Below are 23683 nucleotides of genomic sequence, written 5' to 3' on the forward strand. Positions count from 1 at the left end.
CTCCTCCTGGCAGCTGGGGTGTAAGGTCCCTCCCCCCGCCCCGTCACCCTATAGCCCCCCATCCCCACCCAGCGACAGCCGCGGGGACCAATGGGGTGCGCCGGTGGGATGCGGGGCGGGAGGGGGCTGGCCTGGCCTGGCCTGGCCTGGAAGGCAGCTGAACCTCAAGGAGACACACAGACGCCGCCATGGGGTGGGGAGCCCCAGCGCTGGCCCTCCTGTGGCTCATCGCTGGAGTGGGTAAGTGCAGCCTGGCCCGCCCGGGGCGGCATCTCCCCATCTCGCTGTGGGGCTGGAGCGGCGTGGCGGGGGGTGTAACGAGAGGGACAGATAGGGGGTTTTGGGGGGGGTGGATAGACGGACAGGGTGTGGGGAGGGGGGACGCAGGAGCGATGGGGGGTGGTAGAGGGTGGTAGAGGGAACATGTGGGGAGAGAGGAAGGGGTAGATCGATTGCCCTGCCCCACGGGACAGTCCCAGCCTGCAGGGGGTGCCGTGGGGGAACGTGACACACCCTGTGTGCACACGCGCGTGGACTCTCACTCGCGCTCACACTTTCTCTCCCCCGGCAGGGGCGAGCGACATGGCAAGCGAGGAGCGGCTGCTGGGGAAGCTGTTCGAGAACTACAACCCCAGCGTCCGCCCCGCCCGCAGCCTGGCCGACCGGGTGTCCGTCCGTCTGGGCATGTCCCTCTCGCAGCTCATCAGCCTGGTGAGGGGGGGCGGCGCGTGGGGCGGGGCAGGCGGGGCTCTCTGGTGGTGTTCTAGAGCCGTCGTCTGGGTGCGCCGGAGCCCCTTTGAGGGCCAACAGGAGACCGGGTTCTAGATCGACGAACCAGCAGAGCAGCTGCTTGGATTATTCTAGACCATGTTTTTTATTCGGTTCTAGAACTAGCCCCAGGGCTCCTGGTCCTTGCTGGTTGCACTCTAGATTAGCCATACGCCGTTGCCACCTACGCTACCCGGGGAGTCCGTCTGAGCCCCATCACCAGCACTGTTCTGGGCTGGGGTCTAGAGCGGCCTGGAGCGATGCCTGCTCCGTGCTGGCTAGCAGCCAGCCTGCGACGTTACCAATCCCCACCCTGGAGCTAGGGACACCTAGAACATCACCCGGCCGTGGCCATGGGATGCCGGGGCCTAGATTCCCTCCCTCAGCGGCGTTCCAGACCAAAGTGCAATTCCTGACTACGTTCTAGAGCAGCCTGGGACACCACCAACCCGACCCACTACGGCCGTGTGAAGCGGCGTTCTAGAGCCGCTCCTGGGTGATTTCCCAGCCCCGGCGCTGTTCTAGACCATGTTCTAGAGCCGTCTCGCTGGCCGCTGCTCCCGGGCTGAGCCGCCTGGGCTCTAGATTAACTCTCCAGCGGTGCCTTCCAGGCCAGGGGCCGACGGCACGCTAGAGCAACCTAGAACGCGCTCACTTGGGCCACTCGTTCTTGACTGGTTTCTGGCGGAGAAAGAGGGTTAAGAAACTCTCCCCCCCCCCCCCCCCCGCCAGCAGCTGTCACGGAGCATTATCCAGCCAGGGCCTGCCAGAGACAGGGGGGTTATAAATAGCAATGGGGGGGAAGGGGAGAAGAAATGGGGGGAGGGGCACATGCATGGGGTTGGCAAACGTGCCCCCCCCCCAGTCATATCTCAGGGGGAGTCCGATCTGCCCCTCTCCCCACAAAAAACCCCACTGCCCCATTCCCCCACACGCACCACAAGATCTCTCCACTGGGATGGACATTCTCCAGGGTCATATGGGGGGACACTGATCCTGAGGGGGGGCACGATGCTGGAAGCGAGGGGGCAGGTGTGTCGCGCCCCCTCCCCAGAATGACCTGGTGACTTTTTAACCCTTTCTCCCCCCCAGAACGAAAAGAACGAGGAGCTGACCACGAAGGTGTATCTGGACCTGGTGGGTACTCCCCACCCCCAAATTCCTGCCCCTCCCCCATATCCCATCCCAGGTGGGGGGAGGGTTTGCAGTGCCGAGCCCCCCCTCTTTGAACCCAGACAGGTAGCTTGTGCCACCCCAGTGGCTGCTGGGTGGGGAGGCGCAGGGGTAGATCTTGGGGGGGGGGGATGAGGCGGGGGGGCGGCTCTGTGGGTTAGTGCCCCAGCTCTGCTGGCTTGTTTATAACAGGGTCCAGCCCCCAGCTCGGGCCCACAGACGGTAGGCAGGCGGGGGTGTTTGCTCTGTGCCTCAGTTTCCCCACCCGTGCAACTGGAGCGCCCTCTTCTCTTCTCTTCCTTTCACACTCATCCTTTCCTCTTTCACACAATTCCCTCTTCCACGCTCGTTTCTCTCTCCCCCCCCCCCCGCCGGCCGGGCCCAGGAGTGGAGGGACTATCGCCTGGCTTGGAACCTGTCCGACTTCGACGACATCGCCTCCGTCCGGATCCCGTCCGACAAAGTCTGGCTCCCGGACATCTACCTCATGAACAAGTGAGCCGGGCCGGGCCGGGGGGCAGGGCGAGGCCCTGGGGGCGGTGGTGGCCACGGGTGTCAATAGCCCGGCCACCGCCTGGCCCGCTGGGGTCCCCCTCTTCCACGCTGCCCCGCTTTCTCCTCTGTCTTTCTCCCCCCCCAGCAATGACGGCGTTTTCGACATCGCCCTGCCCGTGAGCGTCCTGGTCTCTCACACCGGGACCATCCGGTGGCTGCCCCCGGCGCTTTACCGCAGCAGCTGCAGTATCCAGGTGCGGGGGCCGTGGTGCCGGGAGGGCACAGGAGGTGCTGTGCTGTGAGGCAGAGGGGGCCCAGCGGAGGGCGCTGTATCCACGCCGTCTCTGTCTCCCCCCCCAGGTGACCTATTTCCCCTTCGACTGGCAGAACTGCACCATGGTTTTCCAGTCCTACGCCTACGACGCCTACGAGCTCGACCTGCAGCACCCGCTGGACGCGGAGGGGCGCGAGGTGCGGGAGATTGTCGTCTTCGAGAACACTTTCATCGGTGAGCGGGGGGGGGGCCCCGTGCGACGCACACGCGCGTGCAACGCCAGGCGCAGCACGCCACCGGCCCTGCCGTCTCTCTCTCGCGCGCACGGATCTACGCACGGCGATCTTTCTTGTGCACGCACAGATCTACACACACGCACAACGCCGCACACAACACACTGCTGGCCCCACCGTCTCTCTCTCATGCATGGATCTACGCATGGCGATCTTTCTCGTGCACACACAGCTACACACACTCACAACGCTGCACGCAACACACCACCGGCCCAGCCGTCTCCCTCGCACGCACGGAGCTACACATACACACACATGGCCATCTCACACAGATGCAACCCTGTATGCACACACAACACGCACACAGCCGTTTCTGTCACACACACAGTTACACACACACAATACACACAGAACTACACATGCACACAACCCTGCACAGATACAATGCATGCACAGCCATCTCTCTCTCACACACAGCTACACACATGCACACAACACACACAGATCTACACACACACTCAACCCCCCGGCATGCCCAGCCATCTCTCTCAAACACACAGATACACACAGAGCTACACACATGTGGATCTACACACACACACAGAGCTATTTCTCACACACACACACACACACAGTCATCTCTCTCTGTCATACGCACCCACACCTAGCCATGCATGCACAGCCACAACACACACAGTCATATATCACACATACAGGCATCACACACACACACAGAGCTACCCACACAGCCATATCTCACATGCACACACAACCACAACATACACAGAGCTACACACACAGAGGAACAAACACACATAAACAAAGCGACACACATTGACAACCACAACACACACAGAGCGACACACACTGGAACATACACACAACCACAACACACACAGAGCGACACACCCAGTGTCACACGCCTGACCACAACACACCCAGAGCAACACACATACAACTGTGACACACACAGCAAAACACACCCATAAAGCCACAAGACACACACACAGCCACAACACACACAGAGTAACGCACACAGAGTGGCACACTTGCACAATGCACACACACACAGCCACAGCACAGCCAGCCAGCCACACACACATACACACACACACAGAGTTATTCTACAAACAGTCACAAAGTCACAACCCAAACACCCAGGCCCTACACATTCTGGGTGCCAATCCCACCGCTCACACCAATTATCTCCCGGTGATATTCCCCTCCCACTCCCCCGCCAGACCCCACACCCCGTCGTGGGGTGACTCCGGCTTGTCACCCCTTGACTCATGACCCCACCCCCGCTTTGCCCTCCAGACAACGGGCAGTGGGAGATCCGGCACAAGCCGGCACGTCGCAACACGCTGCCCGGGGCCCTGCAGCATGACAGCCTCACCTTCTACCTCATCATCCGCCGCAGGCCGCTCTTCTACATCATCAACGTCATCATCCCCTGCATCCTCATCACCATCCTGGCCATCTTCGTCTTCTACCTGCCCCCCGACGCCGGTGGGTGCTGGGCCGCTGCCCCCCGTGGAGTGACGGTGGTGGGGGGAGGTTGGACCCGTTCCAGGGGCAGCGGGAATTCGGCGCCCGGTTTTCCCTTCCATCCCTATCGGAGTGGGCGGGTTTTGCCCCCTTCCCAGGGGCGGAGCAATCCAGAGCCAGGATTCTTCTGTCCTTCAGCAGGCCTGAGGCCATGCTAGATGGGCACCAGAATCCCCTCTCCCTGCAGAGACCTAAGGCCGTGCCAGATGGGCCCCACAATCCCTGTCGCTGGGCAGAGACCAGAGGCCGTGCTAGATGGGTACCAGAATCCCCTGTTACTGGGGAGAGACCAGAGGCTATGTTAGATGGGCACCAGAATCACCTATCTTTGGGGGGAGACCAGAGGCTGCACGAGATGGGCATGGGTCGGCCGGTCCTCCCCTACCCTGGCTGATGCCCCCTCCCCTGTCTCTGCCCAGGGGAAAAGATGACCCTCTCCATCTTTGCCCTGCTCACCCTCACCGTCTTCCTGCTGCTGCTGGCGGACAAGGTGCCTGAAACCTCGCTGGCGGTGCCCATCATCGTCAAGTACCTGATGTTCACCATGATCCTGGTGACCTTCTCCGTCATCCTCAGCGTGGTGGTATTGAACCTGCACCACCGCTCACCCAACACCCACGAAATGCCCTTCTGGGTCAGGCAGGTAACGCCCGCCCCACCCCCCAGGCTCCCATCCGGCCCCATGGTGGGGGTCTGGCTGGCTCAGCGGAGCAGGGAACAGGGGTCGGGGCCTTTCCCCTCTAGGGGGCACCGGCTCCCATCCAGCCCCACGGTGGGAGTCTGGCTGTCTCAGGGGGCTGGGGAATGGGGGCCAGGGCCTTTCCCCTCTAGGGGGCGCTGGCCCCATGGCGGAAGCTCATGGGGGCTGTTGGATTCTCTCTCCTGGGCAGATTTTCATTCACCGGCTCCCACAGTATCTGGGGTTGCTGCGGCCAAAACCGGAGCCCGTCCTGAAAGCTCCCCCAGCCCCCAAACGGGACGTCGTGGTGAAAGGCAACCGGGGCATGGACGAGTATTTCATCCGCAAACCCACCTGTGACTTCCTCTTCCCCAAGCCCAACAGGTCAGATGGGGGGCAACGGGCTGCGGGGCTGGGGCTCAGTAGGAGGACACTGTCCCTGGTCAGCAGGGCTGGGCCCCACCCCCATGTGGGGGGATTATTTTTCTTCTCTCTCTCTCTGAATTCCTCCGGGGAAGTTTCAGCCAGATCCAAGAGTTTCATAGAATCATAGAATCATAGAATATTAGAGTTGGAAGGGACCTCAGGAGGTCATCTAGTCCAACCCCCTGCTCAAAGCAGGACTAACCTCAGCTATATCATCCTTTCCTTCCAGCCCTAAATGGTCATGCCCCGCCCCAGAGGTGGCCGCATCTCAGAGCCAGGCGAGGGGTCCCTGTATTACGAGCTGCCCCGCCCCAGAAGTGGCTGCATCTCAGCACCACTCCCTGTCTAATCAGCCACCCCACCCCAGAGGTGGCCGCATCTCAGGGCCCCCACGGGAGGCTTCACAGCTCTTCCCTGTTACCTTGCCAGATTCTCCCAGGGACCCTTCTCCCAGGACCTGAGGAGGTTCATGGAGGGGCCGAGCCAGGCTCTTGTCCTGCCCCCCGACCTCAAATCTGCCATAGACGCCATCACCTACGTCGCCCGACAGCTTCAGGAGCAGGAGGACTACGACACGGTGAGCAGGGGGCCGGCTGGCTGCCCATCACCTATGGCCTCTGGCTCCAGCCCCAGACAAGACCCCCCCAGGGATTGGAGCTTGTCTGTCTGTCCAGCGCCTAGCGCAAAGGGTGTCATTTCCCATATCCCCAGCATGGGGGAGGGGGGAATCAGGTGCAGAGTGGGGTTGGTGGGGGCAGGTTTACGAGATCAGTGGGGCAGGGTTAAGGGGAGGCCATGGGGCAGACTTAGGGGGTGGCGGGGAGGTTTACAGAGGGCCAGTGGGGCAGAATTTGGGGTTACTAGGGGTCTGGGAGATGAATGTCTTCCGCCCCCAGCCCAGTGCACCGTCTCAGTGGAAAGTTAGGGGGTGGCACAGAGCAGCCCCCCATCTCACCCCACCTGCCCCACATCCCCCCCAGCTCAAGGAAGACTGGCAGTACGTGGCCATGGTGGTGGATCGTCTCTTCCTTTGGACCTTCATCACCTTCACCAGCATCGGGACCCTCACCATCTTCCTGGATGCCAGCTACAACCTGCCCCCCGCGCACCCCTTCCCGTGAACCCCCCTGCTGTTCTCCCCTGGCTGCTTCCGCCTGGACAGTGATGTGCCACAGCTCAGGGCCTGGCCCTGTGCCCTCACGGACTCCAGCGGCAATCCGGAGTCACTCCCTATCACATTTACAGCTGCCGGGGAGGAGTGGAGTGACTCCGGATTCACACGGCTGGAGAGCCATGGATTTGGTTCTGCCTGTGACCTCTAGAGGGCGCTGGAAGGTAGTTGGGTTTGTTTTGTTCCTGGGATCTGAATAAATCCCACCGAGTTCGGTTTATAGTAAAATCGGCTCCTTTGGTTTCATTGAATCCGATGTCGAGCAGGTCAGACGGGGGGGGCAGGGGGGGGGCAGGAACCAGGACGCCTGGGTTCTCTCCCCAGCTCTGGGAGGGGAGTGGGGGCTAGTGGTTAGAGCAGGGGGGGGCTGGGAGCCAGGACACCTGGGTTCTTTCCCCGGCTCTGGGAGGGGAGTGGGGGCTAATGGTTAGAGCAGGGGCAGGTTGTGGGGGCTGAGACCGCAAGTGCTGACCAGAATTGGGGGATCGTCTCTCTGCCCCCCCGACCCCCTTCCCCGCACGTTTGCCCCGAGATTCGGCCCTTTCACGTTAATCATCAGCTCACGTTTTGTGGCCTGGAATCTGCTGACTCCTAAAGGGGAAAAAAACCAGCAGGGCAGAGAACTGGCTGGTGCGGGGGGGAGGGGGCAGGAATGGGACATGGAGCCTTTCCCCTCTGGGCGCCGCTGGCTCTAGGGGGCTGGAGGGGAATCTGTCCTAGTCGCAGTGGGTCATGTGCCTGTGGGGCAGGGGAATGGAGGGGGGCAGGGTACGTGCTCCACATGACACTGAAGAGCTCCGGGCAGCATGAGATTCACCCCTGGCCCACTTTGGGGCCTTAAACATTAATGGGTTTCTCCAAGACCTGGCCAAGGGCCGCCAGGATGCCTGGGTTCCATCCCTACTCGAGGGGTGGGGGGAACAGTGGTTAGAGCGGGGGGAGCTGGGAGCCAGGACTCCTGGGTTCTGTCCCTGCCTTGTGGCCATTATGGGTCTTGAATTGCAGCCCCCCCTTGCTCTGACCTGCTAGACCAGAGCTGAGGAGAGAACCCAGGCGTCCTGAGTCCCACCCTAGCCCCCCACATCTCAGCTGATACCCCAGGAGTCATGGCTCTGTTTTAGTCCCCTCCATCTGTCCGCACACGCTCACTTTCCTCACTCCCTGTAACCCCCAGTGTAGTGATGGGGTTGCCCCTCCACCCCCAACCTGGCCCTATTTCTGCCATCAGAAACTCAGCTGTGGCTGTGCGCGCACGCGTGCACACACACACACACACACACACCCCTGTTGGGTCCCCCGTTGCTCCTTCTGCAGGGAGACAGCCACCTTCCCTGAGGGGGACCCCCAGCGCCTTCACAATCAGAGGCTGCTTGGTTGCAGCGGTGGGATCCCCTCTGGTGGCAGAGGTAGGCTGGAGCCTTCCTGCCTGGCGCCCCCACCTGGCGCTTGAGAGAACTGCTTTGCGGCCACGCCCCCCTGGGGCTGGCCTGGCAGCTGCTCTTAAAGGGGCAGGAGGCCAAAGGCTGGAGAAGGGAAAGAGGCAGAGGAGGGACCCGGCGCCACGATGAGCTGCACCATCCGCCCCTGCACAGTGAAGGACTGCAAGGTCATCATGCAGCTCATCAAGGTATAGGGTCAGGCCCTGAAACACTGCCCCGGCTAGGGGGGATCCGCTTAGGGAGCGAACCCAGGAGTCCTGGCTCCCAGCCCCCACCCAGCTCTAACCACTAGCTCCCACTGCCCTCCCAGAGCCAGGCAGAGAACCCAGGCATCCAGGGGTCTGGTGCTCCTGATTGTGCAGTAGCAGAGAGGCTTGGAGTGGAGGGGAGGGGTCGCAAGGAACTGGCTTTTGGGGTGGGGGGGCTGTGTGGCAGGGGCTGGGGTGGCTCTGGGCTGCAATGGGGGGGCCACACTCTCTATTGCAGGAGATCGCCATCGTGTACAACGTGTCCCCAGCCGGCATCAAAGTGAACCTGGAAGGTAAGAGCCGGGGGTGGGGGGGCTGACAGAGGGCGGGCAGAAGGGGGGGCCCTAGGCAGAGGGGGAGGGAGGGAGGGCAGAAGGGGGGACCTTGCACAGTGGAAGGGTTGGGGTGCAGAGGCAGAGGAGGCCCCAGGCAGAGAGGGAGGTATGGGGGGCAGAGGGGGAGGGGACTCCGGGCAGAGAGGGAGGGATGGGGGGCATCTCTGGCCCACGCCCCCCCCGTGCCCCACTCCGGTGCCCCCCCTTTCCCATGTCCCGGTAGGGGGGTGACGGGCCCTGACGTGTCTCTCACCTTCCCCTACCCAGCGCTGCAGGAAGACGGGTTCGGGGCGCGACCCCAATTTGACTGCTACGTGGCGGAGCTGCCCCCTGGGCAGAAGAGCAAGAAGGGTAGGGTGTGTGTATGTATGTGTGAGCTTGTGCACAACTGCCCCCTGCTGGTGTTTGTATCCGTGCACATGTGTGGAACACCACCCCCTGCTGGTGTGCAGGTGTGTCTCGCCAGCTCGCTGTGTGTCATGGGCCCCGTACAGCTCCCGGCTGCTGTTGCTGGATGGGGCAGGTCTCGGGGGCGGGGGGTCCGGCTTTGCCAGCCCCGGCTCAGGCTCCGCTGTCCCTCCTGGCAGGTGAGAGCATCGTGGGCTACGTCCTCTCCACCTTCACCTACAGCGCCTGGAAGGGCAGGAACCTCTACGTGGACAATCTGTACGTCCTGCCTGAGTTCAGAGGTATGGCCAACTCCCAGCCCGGGAGAGAACCCAGGTGTCCGGGCTCCCAGCCCCCCTGAACCCCCACTAGAACCCACTCCCCTCCCAGAGTGAGGGAAAGAACCCAGGCATCCTGACTCGTCTCCCTTCCCCCGCAGGCCAGCAGATCGGGAAGCGGCTGATAGCGAAGGCTGCTGAGGTGAGTTTAAGGCGGAGGGGGGGAGGGGGCTGCTTGTCTCTAACCCCCCCCCACACACACACCCTGAGACCCCCAACTCTGCCCTAGGGGGCAAACTCAATAGCCCCCCGCCCCAACCCACTGGTCAGCCTCAGCCCAGCTCAGCTGAGTTCTTGGCACCTCGGCCCAGCGATAAGCCAGAATTAGGGTGACTGGCATGTGTGTGTGAGTCACCCCTGCCATCGCACACCCCCTCCCCATGTGTCCTATACCCCGCACTGCCTCCCGGTAGCGGAGATTCCCCTCCGCAACAGCAGGTTTAAATCCCTGTGTGTCCTATGCCCTGCACTGCCCCCCAACAGTGGAGAGTTCTCTCCACAACAGCAGGTCTAAATCCTCTCTCTGCTCCCCCGTGTGTCCTATGCCCCAAACTGCCCTCCCAGTAGCGGAGATTCCCCTCTGCAACAGACGGTCTAAATCCTCCCTGTGCTACCCATGTGTCCTATGCCCTGCACTGCCCCCCCAGTACCGGAGAGTCCCCTCCTCAACAGCAGGTCTAACCCCCTCTCTCGTCGCTGCCCCCTGCAGGTGGCCGTGAGCCAGGGCTGTGTGCAGCTCCACATGCACGTGGCCAGCTGGAAGGCCAGCGAGAAGAGCTTCCTGGCCCGGCGTGGCGGCGAGGACCTGACGGTGAAGGAAGGCTGGACCCTCTTCCACTTCGAAGACGCTGCTCTGCAGAGGCTGGCGGCCGAGAGCAAATTTTAAGGGCTCGGGGGGGGGGAGGCCCAGCCCCCGGCCCAGCACACCCAGGGCTCCCGATCGCCCCACCACACCCCGGTTATCAATAAACGGACACCCCCCAAAAAAATCACGCCTCCTGCCTTGCGTTTCTGGCTCCCCGGCGGCAGACAGGCCCAGCCGAGCGATTTAACCTCGCTTCCTGTGACTGAAAAGCCATGCCGGATCCCCCACAGGGGCCGGCCCCGTGGCCAGACCGAGGGGAGTCGGGATCTCGCCCCAAATCTCTTGTTGTAAAAGGAAAGGAACCGAAGGAGCGGGGAGACGTGAAACGCCCCGCATCTGGCGGCTCACCAGCTGGGGGGGGCATGGACAGAGGTAAGGGGGGGGGGTGGAAAGTTTGGGGACCATGGCTCTGGTGCCCCCCCTCCAGCACCTGGACGCGTCTCAGGCCTTGTCTACACTAGACCACCACTGTAATTAGGAATTAATTTGTTGTTTCCATAACTCCGGGAGGGGGGTCACCAGAGAGGCAGAGGGGGGGCTTCATGAGGGATGGGGTGGGCCCCAGGGAGGGGGATGGATTTGCAGGGGGCTGGGGGAGGGTAGGTCTGCAGGGAGGGGAAGGGGGGGGTTTCCCCTGGCAGGGTCAGGGGTGTCTCTGTACCCCTCAACAGGTGCACTGGGGGGGGGCCGGATGGGGGGCAGTGGGATGGGCCCTAACCCTGGGGAGAATCGAGGCGCTGGTTTTCCCAGTTGCCACCCCCCCCCCCCAAAATGACTGTGGGGGGCTGGCTTGGGCCGGGCTGGTCGTCAGGGTGGGTCTTGCTGGCAGTAGAAATGGGGGGGGGTGTGCATAAAAATAGACGGTTTAATGGATATGGGTAAGTGGAGGCAGGACACCTGGGTTCCATTCCCGGGCTCCAAGAGGGGCATGGAGCCTAGTGGTTAGAGCAGGGAGGGATGCTGGGAACCGGGACTCCTGGGTTCTCCTGCCCCACAACTGTAGAATGTCTGTTTCAGGGCTGGTTAATCGTTACCCTCCTTCCCAGGTGGGATCTTTGCCCTTCTGCCCCCCCCCCCCTCGCCCCAGCATGTGATCAGTGCGTGGGGGGCAAAATCTCTGACCCAGCCAATCCCCTTCCCCCCACTCCTGGGAGGCAGCTTCTCAGCCAAGCAGAGCCGGCCCCCCTGACCTGCCCGTTAATGATTAGATGCCCGGAGGTCTCCCCGCTCTGCCCGTTCCCGAAGCCCCTGGGGGTGGGGGGGACCAAGTCAGACCAGGGATTGGAGAGGGCCAGGCTCTCTGTTCCCACCCCACTCCCCCCCCCCCGGCCCCGAGCCGGCCCCGGACGCAGCGAGCGAGCGACCTGGCGTTAGCCCGACTGCTGGGCTGTGCGTGATGCCAGACACCGTCCGTCCACCTCTACCCATCTGTCCGTCCAGCCCCTGGCACCTCTGTCTGTCCCTCCAGCCATCTGTCCATCCATCCATCTCTACCCATCTGTCCGTCCAGCGCCACCCACTGTTGTCTGTCCATCCATCCGTCCATGTCTAGCCATCTGTCCATCCACCTCTATCCATCTGTCCAGACAGCTCTGTCTGTCCATCCATCCACCTCTACTCATCTGTCCGTCCAACCCCAAGCATCTCTGTCCAGCTGTCCATCCACTCATCCATCTGTATCCATCCATCCCCCGACCCATCCCTCCACACACCCCTCTCGCCATCCGCCCCCCAGGACCCAGCACCCGGCTTCTCCTGGGCCCATGCCCCTGCCCTGGTTAATGTGTCTTGGATTCAGCTTGGTGTCAGTGGTGGGATCGCCGCCCACCTGGTGCCCCCTCCTGTCCCCAAAGGGGACCGCAGCCCTGGGGGGGGGGCACTCAGGGTGGCCAGGGCTCCGCCTCCTGGCTACGTAACCGATGGGGCAAGAGTCCAAGGGCCGAGACGGCCAAGAGAGGAGACAAGAGACCAGCAGCCATGAGCTACATCGTCCGCCCATGGGCTCCGAGGGACGTCAAGGACGTCATGCGGCTGATTCGGGTGAGCAGCACGTGGAAAAGTCACCATGTCCCGTGAGGACCCAGGGGTCCTGGCTTGCAGCCTCGCCTGCTCTAACCACTCGTCCCCTACTCCCTTCCCAGAGCCGGGCAGAGAACCCAGCCATCCTGGCTCCCAGCCCCCCCCTTTCTCTAACCACTTGTCTCCCTCCCGTCCCCCGCCCAAGCCAGGATAGAACCCAGGTGTCCTGCATGCAGCTGGAAATAAACCCCATTCCCAGGGTAGCAGAGATACAGGCATGATAGCAAGGGGCCGTCAAGGCATAAGTGAGCCAGGGCATGTAATGTGGAGCGTGACACGTGTTTATGCAGGGATCCCTCGCCCGGCGCCGAGATGCGGCCACCTCTGGGGTGGGGCGGCTGTTCCTGCTGTTCAATGCAGCCGGTGACGAGTGCCTGTCCTCTCTTACAGGAAGCTGCAAAGTTTCACAAGGCTTTGGACCAGGTCAAAACAACCCCCGAAGGTAAGGGGCTGGGGCTCGGCCGGAAGTGACACTGACAACTGGATTGCAGGGAGAGTGGGGCGGCCGAGAGTTACTTCACCCCACCCCTTGTTCGTGGGGATACACCCCAAGTTCCATCCCCTCTGCTCTAACTCCCTAGAACCCAACCCCCCCCCCCCGAGCCAGGGAGAGAACCCAGGAGTCCTGGCTCCCAGCCCCCCTGCTCTAACCACTAGCCCCCACTGCCCTCCCGGAGCTGAGGAGAGAACCCAGGTGTCCTGACTCCCGGCTCCCCCAGACCCAGACTGGTGGGGTTGCCACTTTCCAGGACTGGGCCTCATGTGTCTCTTTCCATCCCCCGGCAGCGCTGCAGCAGGACGGCTTCGGGGCATACCCCAAGTTTGGCTGCCTGGTCGCTGAAGTTCCCCCAAGCAGAGGAGTGAAGACGGTGACACAGGAGGATGGGGGGCAGGTGGCGGGGGAGGGACCCGCATGCTAAGTAGGGAGGGGGCTGGGCAGCGTTTGGATGGGAGACTTCGGGGCGAGGGGTCAGCGGGGGGCGGGGGGGGCTCTGCCCTGGCTCTCAGAGCTGGCCCCAGGGCCATGCTACAGGGCGCTGTGTTGCACAGACTCCACAGAGCACCCCTCAGAGCGCATCTCAGTGCCGGGCGATGGGTCCCTGGATAACCAGCTGCCCCGCCCCAGAGGTTGCTGCATCTCAGCGCCAGGTGAGGGGTCCCTGTATAACCAGCTGCCCCACCCCAGAGGTTGCTGCATCTCAGCGCCAGGTGAAGGGTCCCTGTATAACCAGCTGCCCCACCCCAGAGGTTGCTGCATCTCAGCGCCAGGTGAGGGGTCCCTGTATAACCAGCTGCCCCACCCCAGAGGTGGCCGCATCTCAGTGCCGGGCGAGGGGTCCCCGTATAACCAGCCACCCCACCCCAGGGGTGGCCGCATTGCAAGGGGCTCAGTCTTTGCTGTCTCCGCCTCCGACGCCAGTTTCTCCAGGCCAGGCCATCCTCGGGTACCAGTTCCACTATTTCACCTACTGCACCTGGGAAGGGCGGATCCTCTTCGGGGAGGATTTGTACGTCAGGCCGGAGTTCAGAGGTAGGGGGGCGGCGCTGGCCAGTTGTGGGGGGATCTGTAGGGGGCACTGTCCCCAAGTGATCAGCACTGGCCCCACGGCGTCGCGAGGGGGCGCTGTGCTGCTGGGAGTGGGGTGGGGGCTCCCCCGGCACCATGCCACTATTGTTTGGCTGTGCTGGCTTTGATGGAGACGGTCCGAAGGTTTTTACGAGAGACCCCCCCAGAGTCAGGGTTGGAAGCCACGTATCGTCCGTGGACAAAGGAGGCCTGTATAACCAGCCGCCCCGCCCCAGAAGTGGCCGCATCTCAGCCCCGGGAGAGGGATCCTTGCATAACCAGCCGCCCCGCCCCAGAGGTGGCCGCATCTCAGCGCTGGGCAAGGGGCCGAACGGCTGCCCCAGTTCAGAAGAAAGCCTGAAGCTCGTAGATCCATGTTGCTGGCTTTCAAAAATCTCTGCTCTGAGAACAATGTTGGGGCTGGTTCCTGGCCTGGGCTGCCCAGGGCGCCAGACGAGCGGGTGACAGCGGGCCCCGGCAGGACGAATCTCAGCGCTCGACGGACACTTTCTTTTCCTTCCCGCAGGCAAAGGAATTGGCACCAGTTTGCTGCGCAAAGTGGCGCAGGTGAGGTCTCAAATGAGGTCGCTCTTCCACGCTTGCGGGCCAGCCCCACGGCTAGGGTCAAGGGGGCCAGCTCCCCTGCGTGGGGGAGCCAGCAGGCCTCCCTCCTCTGGGGGCAAGCAGTGGAGTCAGCAGTGGGGGGGTCCAGACCCTCCCAACTTCGCTGAGGAGCGGTGCTGGCCCCGCTGCCCGGGTGAGTCAGTGAAACAGCTCTGCCCCCCCCCAGGTCGCGCTGGCCAACGGCTGCGCCCAGTTCCGCGTCGTCTCGGCCAACTGGAACGGGCCGGCCACGGCGCTGTACGAGAAACTGGGGGCCGTGGACGTGACGGCGCAGGAGAGCTGGAACCTCTGGCACATCGAGGGCCCTGCTGTGCGGGAGATGGCTGCGGGGGCGGCGCGATGAAGGGCGGCTCCCGGAGGCGGCAGGGGGAGAGAACCCAGGAGTCCTGGCTCCCAGCCCCCCCCACCCCAACCATTGGGGCTCCTCTGGGCAACTCGGGACCCTGGTGAATAAATAATGGTGTCAACTCACTTTTGCACGAGTCTTTTTTGGGGGGGAAATACGGGGGGGGGCTGTAACTTTCCACCCCTTCAGGGCAGCTTGAGGAGGTGGGGGAGGGGGTTCTAGTGGTTGGGGGGCGGGCTGGGAGCCCGGACTCCTGGGTCCCAGGAGCTGTTCGTTTCGTGGGGTGTTGAAAGCGGCTCTACAGCCACTTGTACGTCGGGCGGGCGGTCGGTCGGTGGCGGGGGGGAGGAGGAAAATGTGCCCCCCCCCGCCGGGAGGTAGGCGTGGACTGGAGCATGCTGGGAAACAGCAGACCCGCCCCCAGCTGGCGCCCCCCGCCCCCGGCCCGCTGCAGCCTTGGGGGCTGGGAACAGACCCGCCGCGGGGAGCCGGGCCCCAGAGCCGCAGGGAGACGGGGGAGGGGGAATCCCCAGGCCCGCCCCCCAGCCGCCGGCTGCCCACGGACTTTGAACCCAGGCGATCGGCGCGGGGCGGGGATGGAGGCTGTGATCCGGCCGTGCGCGGCTGCAGACTGCGGGGAGGTCATGCGGTTGATCCGGGTGAGCGCGGAGGGGGCAGCTCAAGGGAAGGCAGGAGAGGCGAGGAGGGAACCCAGGAGTCCTGGTTCCCAGCCCCTCCCCCCCCTTCTGTAGCCACTAGACCCCACTCCCCTCCCAGAGCAGGGCAGAGAACCCAGGAGTCCTGCCTTTTCCCCCTCCCCCAACTACTAGCCCACACTGCCCTCCCCAAGCGAGGGAGAGAACCTGGGTGTTCTGACTCCTAGCCCACTCTCTGATCCAGCCCACTCCCCTCCCAGAGCGGGGCAGAGAACCCAGGAGTCCTGGCTCCCAGGCCGGTTCCAACCCACTACATAAGACCGGCCGGAGCGGCTCAGACCCAGGGTCCGTCCAGCCCAGGCTCCTGCCCTCTCTCAGCTGCCCCAGCCAGGTGTGGGCGAGGGAACGGGCCCGACCGCGGGAGCCACCCCGTCGCCGACCCATGGCCAGGCCTCTGCCATAACTTCTATCTTCCTGGCGGGGCCCCATAGTGGCCCCATAGTGGCCCCGGTCTCGCCAGCTTCCGATGAACTTGGAAACGGCCTTTTTCGCCCGCGCCTTTTGGAATCTCGGTCGAGCCCTTCGGCTTCTGCTTCGGCCTCCCTGGTTTCTATCTTCACACCTCCCGGCGGGCGGGCGGGCGGGCAGTTTGGGGGTTTTTTACGCTCCTTTTCGATTGGCCTCAGTAGGATTTAACGGCCGCTTTTGGGGCCTCCAGCGGCTTCTCTCGCTTTCTCCTCCGGCGCTTTTTTGGGCCTCTGACGGGGTTTTGTTTAATCCGCGGGCCAGGCCTCTGAACTGAATCTCCAGCGAGGGGCCTTTAAAACCCCGGCCGAGGTCCTCGGGGGCGGCCCGTTCCCCTTTCTGAAATGAAATGGGCCGGCTTGGGCGTTCCTCCTCCACACGCCGTTGTATCGTGTCCTGGGCCGCTAGGACTCCAACTTTCTCGGCTGGCGCCCCCTCGGAAAAATATTTCAGGCCCCCCCAAAAAGTGATGACCCCCCCCATGCCGTGCCAGCCTCACCGGCATGCACGGAGGTGGACAGCTCATGAACCGCCCCACAACAACTTGGCGGCGCCCTGCGGGCTCACAACACCCAGCGGGAGTGACCGGAGAGCAAGGGTGAAAGATCGGGGGGGGTGGGGGGGTTATAGGCACCTAGATAAGAAAAAGCCCCAGATATTGGGACTGTCCCTATACAATTGGGACATCTGGCCAGGCCGTGGGTCCCTGCCGCCCGCTGCTCGTTCTTCAAGCCGGGCTGGTTCTTTCCCGGGGGCGCGGCGCTTTCTTGCCCGCCCGCAGCCCTGACACCCCCTGATATTTTGTACCCCGGGTATTACCGGCTCCCGGCGATTGGCCTCCATTCTAGCCATGTCCTCACTCGACCCCCCCGCCTGCCCCAGAGCCGGGGGGCTTTGACGGGTGGGGGATGAAGGGGCTGGGGGAGGGAAGGAAATATGAGGGGGCTGGGGAGGAATTGGGGGGCTGGGAGTGGAAGAGGAATTTGGAGGGCACTGAGATGGGAGGGGAGAGGATGGGGAGGATTTGGGGGGGCTGGGAGGGAGGAGATCCAGGGGGGACTCACCCAGGGGTTCCCTGACTGCCGCTTTCCCCCCACCCACCCAGGAGCTGGCAGAGTTTGAGAAGCTCCCGGACCAGGTACAAACCAGCGACCAAGGTGAGTCGAGGCTGGCGGGGGGGGGGGGGGGCACGGACGCTGCCCTGATTTGTGGGGAGGGTTGCGTGGGGGGGCTCAGGGTGGTGCGTGGGGGGGGGCTCTGCCTGAGAATGATGCTGGGGTTCTCTCTCTCTCCCCCCCCCCAGCACTCAGGGAAGACGGTTTTGCCAGCAACCCCTTCTACAGATGCCTAGTGGTGGAGGTGCCGCCCGAGTGCCGGAGCAGAGAGGGTAAAATGCCCCCCCCCCAACAACTCCCCCCATTGCCCCCAGACACCCGTGGGGTATGGGAATCCCGGCACAGTAATAATTCGGGGGGACCCCAAGAGGCTGATGCTGGCCCAGACCCCCCCCTCAGCTCAGTCCCAAGGTGGATCTGGGGCAGCCAGCCCCCCCAAATAGCTCCCTCGGTCGTCCCTGATACACTTAGCACCCCCCAGCCTAGCTGTCCACCTCCCGACCATCCATCACCTGGGGGGCTCTGTGCCTAGGTGGGTCGTAAGTGGGGGGCTGGGGGGTGAGATTTGGGGGGTGCGGGAAAGATCTTTGTTTGTCGGATTCGCTCCTTCCACGGAGGGACCCCGTCATAGAGACCCCCCCATCACCCCGATCTCTGCTCCCCACAGGACACACCATCGTGGGGTACGCCCTCTATTTCTTTACCTACAGCACCTGGAAAGGCAGGAACCTCTACCTGGAAGATCTCTACGTCATGCCTGAGTTCAGAGGTGCGGAGGTGGGGGGAGAACAGAATCATTCTGGGGTCCCCAGCATAGACAGAGCCAGTGATGACAGTACGCCTCTCGCCTGCGGGGAGGGGCTGGGACCCCATCTAGGGACATGGAAAAGTTCTGGCTCCCAGCCCTCCTGCTCTAACCACTAGCCCCCACTCCCCTTCCACAGCAAGGGGAGAGAACCCAGCATCCTGGCTGCCAGCCCCCCTGCTCTAACCACTAGGCCCCACTCCCCTCCCAGTGCCAGGAGAGAACCCAGGAGTCCTGGCTCCCAGCCCCTCCCCCCCTGCTCTAACCGCTAGACCCTGCTGCTAAATTCTGCTACTGCTTTCTCTCCCCGCACAGGTAAAGGCTTTGGGAAGAAGCTGCTGGGTAAAACTGCAGAGGTAACAGGATGTTATAAACCCTTCGCCCTCCCTGGCCCCTCCCTTTCATTGCTCTCGGCTTGCGGGGCCAGCACCCTAGGGGAGAGCCTCGTCCCCATTGATACCGTGGGGGAAACTGAGGCACAGAGCTGCCTCCCAGCCACAATCCCCCCCCGGCTCTAACCACTAGCCCCCACTCCTCTCCCAGAGCTGGGGAGAGAACCCAGGTGTCCTGGGGCCCAGCCCCCTCTGCTTTAACCACTAGCCCCTGCTTCTCCCCCCATTGATCCCTCTCAGATTGGCCTGGAGAATGGCTGCACCCAGCTGAAGTTTGCGGTGCTGGATTGGAACCGGGCAGCCATCGACTTCTACCAGGGCCGGGGGGCCGTGGACCTCACCGCTGCCGAGGGTTGGCATTGCTTCCGCTTCGAAGGAGAGGCCCTGGAGCGGCTGGCCTGGGGCCAGCCGGGACCGTGACACAGACTCAGCCCCAACCAGCCACGGTGGAGGGGAAGGAAACGCACTCGACAGAGCTCGGGGTAGGGGGGCATCGCTGGAATAATTCACCCCCACACACACACACACATAGAAATGTCCACAGTCACTTTGATTTTTATCACAGAGAACCCAGGAGTCTGGGCTCCCAGCCCCCTGCTCTAACCACTAGCCCCCACTCCCCTCCCAGAGCTGGGGAGAGAACCCAGGCGTCCCGCCCCACCCAAATCCTCTGCTGTAAACCTCCTTCATAGATGCGTCTGACAAATTGGATCACTTTCCTGGGGGGGGGACCTGCTTGGGGGCTGCAGCAGGGCTGTGTGACGTGGGGCCCCGGTCACCCGCTGTGGGGGGTTCTTGCTCGGCTGCGGCCCCGTCTCCTGGCAGGACTCGGCTTCCTTCAGTGCGTGGAATAAAACCACGGACAGCGAATATTTGTCTGTGTCAAAATCACTCCCCCCTGCTCCCCCGTGGCAGACGTTTGGGGGTGGGGGGGCTGCAAGGCAGGGCGGCCTGGAGGAAATTGCTCCTGACCCAGCTCTCCCCGCGCTGAACTCTCCATGGGACGCTAGGCGAATCACCCGAGGGTTCCAGCGGGGTAGCCGTGTTAGTCTGTATACAGCAAAAACAACGTGAGTTCTGTAGCACTTTAAAGACTAACAATTTTAATTTCAGGAGGCATAAGCCTCAGCTCACTTCCTCAGACGCAGTTGGTAGAAATACCATTTCTTTAAAGTGCTACAGAACTCAAGTTGCTTTTACCCCTAAGGGGGGCGCAGTAGAGGGCGTAGGACACACAGTGTCTCTATCCTCCTGCAGGGCAGAGACGGTCCCTTGCGATGGGTCTGGGGCAGTGACGGGGGCCCCCCGATCTCGGTTGTGGGGGGGAGCAGATCTGGGCAGCACCTGGCATGGCAGGGGTCTGACCCTATCTGGCGCAGCCAGCGGGGAGGAGGCGAAAGCCCCAGGCCGGTGGCTCTCTCTGCCCCCTGGCAGGAAAGGAGGGGCCATGTTATTAAATATTGGCTCCCCTGGGCAGCACGTCTAGGCCGCTGTCAACCCATGCACCAACCTCGCCTTGCTTGGACAACGCAGGCTGATTTCCCGGCCCCACGGCGGTGAGTGAGGCACTTGTGTGTTTGGTTAACGTGGGGGGGCTGGGAGCCAGGACTCCTGGGTTCTCTCCCCAGCTGTGGGAGAACTCGTGGGATGTGACCGGATCCTGCTCACGGGGGAATGAACAGCTCGAGCGAGGGCTCCTCAAGCCGGAAACCAGCCATCCACTTCGCCCCAGGGGAGCCATTCCTGCTGGATCTATTTCCCATCACCCACCCTCCCAAGGGCCGCGACGTGGTCTCCGACGCTGGCCCCCTTTCAATCCGCACCGGCTCCTCCACCAGCTCTGCGCTATTGCCCCCAAGAGCGAATTTGGAGGTTGTCCTGTGGCCAGGCTCCACCAACCCAAATGCTCCCTTCGACCTGGGAGGTTTATAAAGGGGGACCCCTGGGAATCCACGGGCAGCCCTTGGGGACAGCTGGTGGCACAGAGTTGGGAAGCGAAGTGCCGAGGCCTCCCCCCCCCCGTTATGGGATAACTTGTCTCCCCTGCTCCCAAGCGGATCCTGATGCAGGACCCCTGCCAGCTGAATTCGGGGTGCTCTGCCGAAGGGGGCAGCATGGCGGGTACGAGATCTGGGGGTCTCTCCCTGACCTGCTGCGTGGCCTTGTGACTTTCGCTGTTTTTCGGAGGCCTGTTTGTCTCCCTCCCTTGGTGGGGGCGTCTGTAATCAATCTCGAAGCAGCTGACTACCTTGGGCAGTCATCCTCCCTGTAATCTGCAGCTCTCTCACACCTTAAAAGGACTTAATTGCTCCTTCTGTGTTTCAGGCTCAGCTTGGCCCAGCCATTGGCCCTAATGAGGTCTCTGGATCTAAGGCCTGGTCTACACTGGCAGCTTAGGTCAATTTAAAGTCCCTTAATTTGAATTAATAACTCCCACATCTACACTGGTGCTACTGTTAATTCGAATTAAGGTGCCTGTAAAATCAAATTAATAAGACCACCTCTGCAAGTGGCGTAGCGCCTAATTCGAATTTGTTAATTCGAATTAGTGCCAGTGTGGATGCAATATAAGACTCCACTGTACAAGCCTTCTTCCTCTTGCAGGTGGTGAAGATTCCCCCTGAGATGTCGCTGGCATTGATTTTGCTTGTGGCGGCTGTAATTCTGGCACTCTCTGCCCCTATGATCAAACGATGGGGCAACTCGGCCCCCTCACCTGGGCATGTGATCTCTGTCTTTCTGTGCATTAAAGAGGGAGGGGAAAAACAAGCTCAGATGTCTGATTTCAAGTGAGTGTCTGTAAGGGTTTCACTGGGAGTTAGCTGACGGGTAGAGGTGGTTGGGAACAGGACTGGAAGGTCTAAAGGAGATTATCATCCTGTGGGGCGGGGGCAAAAAAAAACAGATTTGGACAAAAAGCTGAACAATTTCCCTCCCCTCCCCCTGCCCCTTGCATAGGGCGTAGCCTGCCCCTTAAGAGTGTGGGCCAATCAGCTTGGTTCAGTTAGCTCCACCCCACTACACGTGTGAAGGGGATAGGTCTTTAAAGGAAGCTTGACCAATGGTCCATCTAGCCCAGCCTCCTGTCTTCCAACAGCAGCCCACCCCACGTGCCCTGTTCTGATCATTCCCGTGGAAGCAACGGGCGAGTGATCCAGCCCGGTGCCCATTCCCCAGCTTCCAGCAGTCAGCGGCTTAGGAACGCCAGGGGCATGGGGTTGCATCCCTGACCATCTTGGCTAGTAGCCATTGAAGGACCTGTCCTCCATGAACTTCTCTCATTCTGTTTCTAACCCTGTTATGCTTGTGGCTGTCACAACGTCCCCTGGCGAGGAGTTCCACAGGTTGGGCAAAGAAGTACTTTCCTTTGGTTTGTTTTTAAATCAGCCGCCTCTTAACTTGAGCGGGCGCCCCTGGCTTCTTGTGTTATGTGAAGGGATAAATAACACTTTTTTTTCCCCACATTGTTCATGATTTTACAGACCTCTGTAACATCCCCCTTCTTCAAACTGAACAGGCCCAGTCTTTTTAATTTCTCCTCATAGGGAAGCCGTCCCATCCCCCTAAATCATTTTTGTTGCCCTTCTCTGCATCTTTTCCAATTCTAATTTCTTTCTTCTTCTTTTTTTTTTTTTTTTTTTTTGGAGATGGGGTGAGCAGACCTGCCTGCTGAATTCAAGGTGGACACAGATTTATACCGTGCTATTGTGATATTTATTGCTTTCTCTCCCTTTTCTTAACGCTTGCAAACACTGTTTTTGACCGCTGCCACATGTTGAGCAGGTATTTTTGGAGAACTAGCCACAAATGAGACTCCAAGATCTTTCTTGAGGGGTAAAAGCTAATTTAGACCCCCATGGTTTCCAACGTGCATCACTTTGCATTTCTCCACGTTGAATTTTTCGCCTGCCATTTTGCTGCCCAATGACCAGTTTGGCGAGATCCCTTTGTAACTCTTTGCCGTCTGCTTTCGACTTAACTCTCTTGAGTAGTTTTGTAGACTCTGCAAACTTTGCCACCTTGCTGTTTGCTCCTTTTTCCAGATCATTTAGGAAGCTGTTGAACAGCACCAGGCCCAGTCCAGACGCCTGGGGAACGCCTCCATTTACCTCTCACCATTCTGAAAACTGACCAATTATTCCTATCCTTTGTTTCCGGTCTTTTCACCAGTTACTGATCCGGGAGAGGACCTTCCCTCTTATCCCACTGTCACTTACTTTGCTTAAAAAAGCCTTTGGTGAGGGATCTTGTCAAAGGTCCAAGTATGCTATAGCTGCTGGATCACCCTCATCCATGGCCTTGTAGATCGCACACAAAGAATTCTAGTAGATTCATGAGGTGTGATTTCCCGTTCCACTAGCTGTGTTGCCTCTTCGTGGAAGACCGAGCCCTGCTTGTAGTGGGCGGGCGGGGAAGGGGAGACAGAGCAGCCCTAATCTTCAGGCCAGGCTATAGCACAAGGGCTAGGCTGAGGTCGTGAGTCTCACGGGGGGTGGGGCTCCTGTGAGCAAGTCATTTGGTTCCCCTCTCTCAGTCTCAGCCAGCGAGAGCGTTTGCTGCTGTTATGCTGTGGGGCGAATCCCTAAGGGGGTCGGGCTGGCACGCTGGCAAACTTTTCAGGGCTCTGCCAACCTCCCCCCACACCGGGACTTGAGGGGCCTCCTGTCCCATGATGCCCTGGGGGGGCACGGGGCAACCTCCTGTCCCACAATGCTCCGGGACGACCTCCTGTCCCATGCTACGATGCGTTGGGGTGACCTGTCCTATGATGCCCCAGTGTGTCCTCCTGTCCCACAATGCTCAGGGCGTGTGGGGTGGCCTCCTGTCCCACGATGCTCTGGGGCATCCTCCTGCCCCACGAGGCCCTGGAGCATCCTTGTGTCCCATGGTGCCCTGGGGTGGCCTCTTGTCCTATCCCACAATGCTCAGGGGAGCACAGGGTGGCCTCCTATCCCACAATGCCCTGGGGCAGCCTCATCTCCCATGATGCCCTGGTGGTCTCCAGTCCTGTCCCACAATGCCCTGAGGCTTCTTCGTGTCCCATGATGCCCTGGGATGACCTCCTGTCCTGTCCCACGATGCTTCAGGGTGGCCACCTGCCCCACGATACCCTGGGGCGGCCTCCTGTCCCACGATGCCCTGGGGTACGTGGGGGTGGCCTCCTGTCACAGGATGCCATGGGGCACCCTCGTCAC

General features: G+C 61.6%; 3 protein-coding genes and 1 pseudogene across 5 annotated transcripts; all 4 read left to right on the top strand.

The window, feature by feature from the left end:
- Nucleotides 1-7005, top strand: CHRNB1 (cholinergic receptor nicotinic beta 1 subunit). 2 transcript variants are annotated; one of them, XM_067555803.1, is made up of 11 exons: nt 1-240; nt 572-711; nt 1861-1905; nt 2327-2436; nt 2582-2690; nt 2797-2944; nt 4261-4452; nt 4911-5134; nt 5382-5554; nt 6026-6173; nt 6577-7005. In XM_067555803.1, the coding sequence occupies exons 1-11, from the start codon at nt 189-191 to the stop codon at nt 6715-6717; spliced, it is 1482 nt and encodes a 493-aa protein (XP_067411904.1). In that variant the 5' UTR covers nt 1-188; the 3' UTR covers nt 6718-7005. The 2 variants fall into 2 exon arrangements, with proteins under 2 accessions (XP_067411904.1, XP_067411914.1); XM_067555813.1 differs by having other exon boundaries at nt 5406-5554.
- A 1293-nt stretch (nt 7006-8298) lies between these two features.
- LOC137156943 (thialysine N-epsilon-acetyltransferase-like) lies at nt 8299-10719 on the top strand. 2 transcript variants are annotated; one of them, XM_067553962.1, is made up of 6 exons: nt 8299-8394; nt 8693-8747; nt 9057-9140; nt 9377-9478; nt 9616-9656; nt 10224-10719. In XM_067553962.1, exons 1-6 carry the CDS (start codon nt 8332-8334, stop codon nt 10398-10400), a joined length of 522 nt encoding a protein of 173 aa, XP_067410063.1. In that variant the 5' UTR covers nt 8299-8331; the 3' UTR covers nt 10401-10719. The 2 variants fall into 2 exon arrangements, with proteins under 2 accessions (XP_067410063.1, XP_067410072.1); XM_067553971.1 differs by lacking the exon at nt 9377-9478.
- A 1420-nt stretch (nt 10720-12139) lies between these two features.
- On the top strand, nt 12140-15120 carry LOC137158196 (thialysine N-epsilon-acetyltransferase-like; annotated as a pseudogene).
- A 373-nt stretch (nt 15121-15493) lies between these two features.
- LOC137158190 (thialysine N-epsilon-acetyltransferase-like) lies at nt 15494-19358 on the top strand. The gene is made up of 6 exons (XM_067555863.1): nt 15494-15654; nt 17282-17333; nt 17480-17563; nt 17959-18060; nt 18412-18452; nt 18729-19358. Exons 1-6 carry the CDS (start codon nt 15592-15594, stop codon nt 18906-18908), a joined length of 522 nt encoding a protein of 173 aa, XP_067411964.1. The 5' UTR covers nt 15494-15591; the 3' UTR covers nt 18909-19358.
- The last annotated feature ends 4325 nt before the right edge of the window (nt 19359-23683 follow it).

The sequence above is a fragment of the Emydura macquarii genome, unplaced genomic scaffold, assembly GCF_026122565.2.
Source record: "Emydura macquarii macquarii isolate MOO-44397 ecotype Brisbane River unplaced genomic scaffold, CSIRO-AGI_Emac_v2 contig_306, whole genome shotgun sequence".
NCBI classification, from domain to species: Eukaryota; Metazoa; Chordata; order Testudines; family Chelidae; genus Emydura; species Emydura macquarii.